The sequence below is a fragment of the Microtus oregoni genome, unplaced genomic scaffold, assembly GCF_018167655.1.
Source record: "Microtus oregoni isolate MIOR12 unplaced genomic scaffold, Mior012 000023F_ref0000262, whole genome shotgun sequence".
Taxonomy (NCBI): domain Eukaryota; kingdom Metazoa; phylum Chordata; class Mammalia; order Rodentia; family Cricetidae; genus Microtus; species Microtus oregoni.
In genome coordinates this window covers 28,722,603-28,728,674 of record NW_024543082.1, presented here as the reverse complement: position 1 = coordinate 28,728,674, position 6,072 = coordinate 28,722,603, and the positions used below count along the sequence as shown (strand labels likewise).

At 35.2% G+C, this 6,072-nt stretch overlaps 1 protein-coding gene across 1 annotated transcript; it reads left to right on the top strand.

Moving 5' to 3' along the window:
- Positions 1–1,760: 1,760 nt before the first annotated feature.
- On the top strand, positions 1,761–2,720 carry LOC121461944 (olfactory receptor Olfr180-like). Its single transcript, XM_041673322.1, has one exon. It carries the CDS (start codon positions 1,761–1,763, stop codon positions 2,718–2,720), a length of 960 nt encoding a protein of 319 aa, XP_041529256.1.
- Positions 2,721–6,072: the final 3,352 nt, after the last annotated feature.

Genomic DNA, 6,072 nt, shown 5'->3' with positions numbered 1-6,072 from the left:
GTGTTCTTATAAATTATTCCTCATTGCTTTAAGGCTTCTGGAACCATTAGGTGACTCTATTGGCCTATATAGCATGATGGATAGGGACCTTTGAGTATGTGAATGGGTTTCAAATTCCTTTCTAAAGATGGAGAAGCAAATGTAAAATGTTTTTGCATTTATTTTTACTTTTTATCCACTTTTGTTTAGTTTGTCTCTGAGTTGAAGACCTACTAAAAAGATAGAATGAAGAACTAGATCGGTTATTCTGTCCATTCTGAGCTCAAGAGCCCCATAGTCATGTCAGCAAATACACAGGTATGTTATCCATAGTCTGAATGATAATTCTAGGATGAGTAGTAAAATTCTTAAGATTTGGTTAAATGTTCAGTACTGGAGAGGGAAAGATGAGTTTTTACATAATAAGTTCTGATATAATATTTTAAAATAAACTTTCATTTTCTACATTTATGTACAAATATACATATTTGATTTGCCCAGTGTACTAAAAGTAATAATTTATAGTGCTACAAGTATTTTCCCAAAAGAGTATAATTTGAGAAATATAATAGTATTATATATTTAAATTATAAATGGCAGTATATTTCATCCATTTATTTGTAAGCCATTGGTCATGCAACACCAGAAAACCTTTTCATGTTATGAGAGTGAAACAGAAAACAGTTTAAGTTTAGTATAAAAAACATCTAAAATCAAGAAAATGGTAATTATATTTTTTTAAGAAATACTATTTAAATAATACTTTAGTCTGTTCCTTCAAAAAATATCCATACAAGATCTAGTAAAGTCAGAGTATTGTGGTAATTTCTAGGAGAAAAAAATATTTTAACAGTAAAATACATACATGCTGTTCTTGGATTTGAATGTTTCAGTAATGCCTGACAAACTAAAATCTAATAAGTTTTGGTAGTTACTGAATTATATCAAATGAATAAAAAAGAAAAGAATTAAAAGTTTAAACATTATTATAAATGTATAACATTTATAGAATTCAATAAAAGGAAAACATTGCTTTATCTTGACAATATTGGAATACACAGCAGGAATTTGACATTTACATATCTGTATCCACACTGTGAGCAGACACCTTGACACTAGGACTCATAATAAAGAACATATGCAAAACATTGGAAACTACACAAAAATAAGAGAATAGAGGGATATTAAAGAGTAGGTGTAATTCTTTGGAAATTTATCAATCAAGAGAGAGTGGGATCCTGAATACATTGAACTCAATAGAGAAATAATTTTAAGATCAAAATATAATATTTCACAATCTTAGCCAAACCTGAAAGTCTAATGAGCCTTCATTCAAAATTTCACACAAAAATCCAAGCTGGAAAAGATACCTAAGACAGAAAAATATTTGTCAAACTAATTCTATGAAAAGTTATCAATTAGTCACTAAATTCTTTTCTGGGAAACTTATTTTTCAAGAACATATTGACCCTATAGATATTTTTTGAAAAGCACAGAACAGATTCTTTAAATAAGGAAAAATAGACAGACACATATGTTGGTCATGAATTTATACAAATAAATAAAATAATCCATGTCAGTCATCTAGGATTATATTCATACTTACAATCTATGTGTGACTTATTCTCATATGACATAAAATACCATGATGTATTTTAGGAGATTGCTAAGGTAAATTGAAAAAGTCCTTACCTGCTCACTGTAACAAGAGAGGGAGACTTAGACCTATTCTGCTCATAATAGCAATCAAATGTCTTAACAATTTTTGTCTCAGCAGAGAAATGAGAATGGATATTACAAATCACTCTTCAACAATGGGTTTCATCCTGGTGGGATTCTCAGATTATCCAGACCTGAAGACCCTCCTGTTCCTGGTGTTCTTTGTCATCTACCTGGTCACTATGGTTGGGAATCTCGGACTGGTGGTATTGATCTACATGGAACAACGTCTTCACACACCCATGTACATCTTTCTGAGCAACCTGGCTCTCATGGATTCCTGCTGCTCCTGTGCCATCACTCCCAAGATGCTAGAAAACTTCTTTTCTGTGGACAGAAGGATTTCTTTCTATGAATGCATGGCACAGTCCTATTTTCTCTGTTTTGCTGAAACTGCAGACTGCTTTCTTCTGTCAGCAATGGCCTATGACCGCTATGTGGCCATATGCAACCCTCTGCAGTATCACACCATGATGTCCAAGAAGCTCTCCATTCAGATGAGTGTAGGCACCTTCATTGCCAGTAACCTGCATTCCATGATTCTTGTAGGTTGTCTCTTAAGGTTAACTTTCTGTAAATCTATTCGCATTGATCACTTCTTCTGTGATGTTCTTCCACTGTATAAGCTCTCCTGTACAGACACTTTTATTAATGAACTAATGATATATATTTTTTCAATGCCAATTCAAGTCTTTACCATTACCACAGTCTTGGTCTCTTATTTCTGCATTCTTTTCACTATTTTCAAAATGAAATCCAGGGATGGGAGAAAAAAAGCATTTTCTACTTGTGCATCCCATTTTCTTTCTGTGTCAATATTCTACATATGTATTATCATGGATAGTCGACCTTTGGAAGAAGGGAATAAAGATCTATCAGTAGCTGTATTTTATACAATAATAATTCCTTTGATAAACCCTTTTATTTACAGTCTGAGGAATAAGGAAGTAGTAACTGCTATTAAAAAAGTTATAAATACTTATAGCACTTTTATGAAATCTTCAAGCTCTACATCTCACTAGATATAACTCATTAAAATTATTTTATAAATGTGAAATATAAAAATAAAAATATATGCATGAAGATTAGTCCTTAAATAAGTAGACTTATTTACTAAGCAAAATACTCACGAAATTCAAAAATAATTTGTCAATTATTTATCTGAATTATGTAGCTAAAATAAGTCAATGTAAATTTAATAACTGTCATATCTTCACTCATTACATCCATGGGATTTTCCCATAGAATTGCTTCAGTAAATTAATACCACATCATAATTAAATATAAATATTTTAAGATTATCTTGAATTAACATTGTGTAGTTAATTGAACAATGTTGTGTGACCTTTCCATTCTTCTTATTTTATGTCTTTTTAAATTTCTAGGCAAAAACTTGGTGATCGTCATTCAGAAATTGTTCCTTTTCTTCCTTTCTTCCTTCAGTCATTTTTTTCTTTGCCTTGGAATATTTTATAATTCTATTACCTCAAAAATGAATGCTTTGAGGTACAAAACAAATATAACTAAAACAGAAAAACAATGCCATATAAATATATTTACTAGTTTTTGAATGTATCATTTGATACAAATAATATAAAATTATTAGTATTTTGAATATCAATAACTTAAATTTAGAGATTTTAGCATATTTTTCAGATTAAATAAGTTTTAATGATTACTCTTTGAGTAGAATAAATTCAATCTAGAAATTTTGATTTGAAAGATTTATGTAATCTCAGTATTTACTTTTCTAGAGATATGTGGAATTTTTTGTAATATGCAAATCCTCAAAATGGAATTAGACATTTTTTCCAAAGAGGACTCCATTTTCTGTATTTCTACTGAGAAATAAAACAAAGCAAATACAAATTCTACATGAAATCTCCTTTTTACTTAAATGATCATGTGATTACAGAGCTTATGCCTTGATGTTCTCTTAAACATTTAAATATCACCAACCACTTTATGATTGTATTTAAATCTTGCCCCCACACATCACCCCCCCCCAAAATGAAACTAATACCTTGCATCACTTTTTGACAAAGAACCTGTGGATTGACATGATCACATGCACTAAGAGTGCGCCCATTTTTTCTAAAAATGGACCTAGTATCAAACTGAGTCCTAATGACTTTTTTTAACCCATAGATAAATGCATCTCTCAACTCTCATCAGAGATGCTTTCATTTGCAATGGATGGCAATTAATACTGGTATATACACATACCAAAGAACAGAGAACAAGAAGCTTTAGAATATTCAGTCCTAACCAAAACATCTATATTGTTCACCTTCCTCCCAAGGCTTGGATCATTATAAGAGAAGTGGTAGAAAGACTGGAAGAACAAGATGCAGTGGGTGAATACAAGGAAAGAGAGTCCTTCAGGGACAATAGAGAAGCTGCTTATATGCCTATGTTACAGAGATTGTGACAGAATGTCACATATGAAATTTTACATACCAATCCCAGGTCCCACTCCCTACCTTCCTCCCATTCTCTTTGGATACCTACCTTGCTCGCACAATAGTTTTATGGGATGTGGAGATGATGGTAGCTAATCCCAGACAGGATTCTAGCATGGAGAAGTGAGGTGAACTCATCTAGCTGAGCAACTATGGTGATTTATGGCTGCTGAGGAAGGGAGAGTCAGTTTTTCTTAAGAATGCTGCATCCTATACATGAACCATACTCCTTTGAAGGGCTACAAATATCAACACCAATAATTTGTACTTGAAGGGTGAATGAAAAAAGGACACATATTGAATGAATTAATAATACTTCAGAGCAAGTCTCATGATCAGGAGTACTTGGCCAAAACAAATTAAACTCCATGGGCTTTTTTTTTTAGTGTTCTCTTTTCTTTCCATTCTCTTCTTTATTTTTTTCTGTTTTATTTTGGCATTTCCTTTTTCCTATGTTAGTATATTTTTTGTTTTATTTTTTTTTTTTTTTGCACTTTTTGGTTTTAATTTGGATGGGTGGTTTTTTTTTTTCTAGGTTGTTGTTTCCTCTTTTGTCTTCTAGTCTCTGTGGCCTGTGGTTGAACAGGGGCTTTCTGTTCAAGTTGGGGGCTAGACTTCTAGCTACTGGCATGGCAACTTTTTTTTTCTTTTTTTTTTTTATTGCGAAAAGAAGAGAAAAACATAAACAAAAAACAAGTTTCCACCTCCTCCCAGCCTCCCATTTCCCTTCCCCTCCTCCCACCCTTCTCCCCCTCCTCCCACCCTTCTCCCCCTCCTCCCACTCTTCTCCCCCTCCCCCCACTCCTCTCCCCCTCCCTCTCCAGTCCACAGAGCAGTCCGGGTTCCCTGCCCTGTGTTAAGTCCTAGGTCCTCTCCGTCCATATCTAGGAAGGTGAACATCCAAACTGGCTAGGCTCCCACAAAGCCAGCACATTAAGTAGGATCAAAACCCCCTGCCATTGTCCTTGGCGTCTCATCAGCCCTCATTGTTCGCCATGTTCAGAGAGTCCGGTTTTATCCCATGCTTTTTCGGTCACAGTCCAGCTGGCCTTGGTGAGCTCCCCGTAGATCAGCTCCACTGTCTCAGTGGGTGGATGCACGCCTCGTGGTCCCGAATTCTTTGCTCATGTTCTCCCTCCTTCTGCTCCTCCTTGGGACCTTGGGAGCTCATTCCAGTGCTCCTGTGTGGGTCTCTGTCTCTATCTCTATCCATCACCAGATGAAGATTCTATGATGATATGCAAGATATTCGTCAGTATTGCTCTAGGATAGGGTCATTTCAGGTTCCCAATCCTCGGCATGGCAACTTTTAGAGCTGGAATTCTCTGTCTGAGTTGGGTGTTGGGACTCAATGATGAAGACAGGAAGAGGGATTGGGATAATGTTGGGGGCACAAGGGGAAGTCTACTTGGCCACATGCCTGAAGTTCTTGCAGCCAGTATGGCCTATGGTTCAGTACAGAATATTTGCCTAAATTAGGATCTGGAGAACAAGGTGAAGAAAGAGGGAAGAGAAATTATGAATAGCATAAGATGTGGGAAACAAAAGGTTGGAGAACATGGATGGGCAGGCAGCCTACCTGGAGTTGTGGCAGCTGGCATGACCTCTGGTCTAGCATATAGTCTCCACCTGAGTTCTCCTATGTGTTCTTCTCACCTTCACTTGAGCAGGGGATGTCCAACACAGGCAGGGGCTGACACACACAGCAATGAGAGTGGAAAGTTGGGAGAGAAGAATTTTTGAAAACCAAACTAAGGGAATGAGAGAGTTTTAAGGGTGGGCATGGTACCATTTTTTTCTGGCTGGTTAGACATGCGGTTCAGCACTGAATGTCTACACAATTATTATAATGTCACTCATTAGTTTTTTTTTGTTGTTGTTTGTTTTTTTAATACTCATTCCCTCTAAATTT

What these genes read in the sequence shown, in the direction of transcription:
- LOC121461944 (XM_041673322.1), top strand. Translation starts at nt 1,761, where the DNA reads ATGAGAATGGATATTACAAATCACTCTTCAACAATGGGTTTCATCCTG.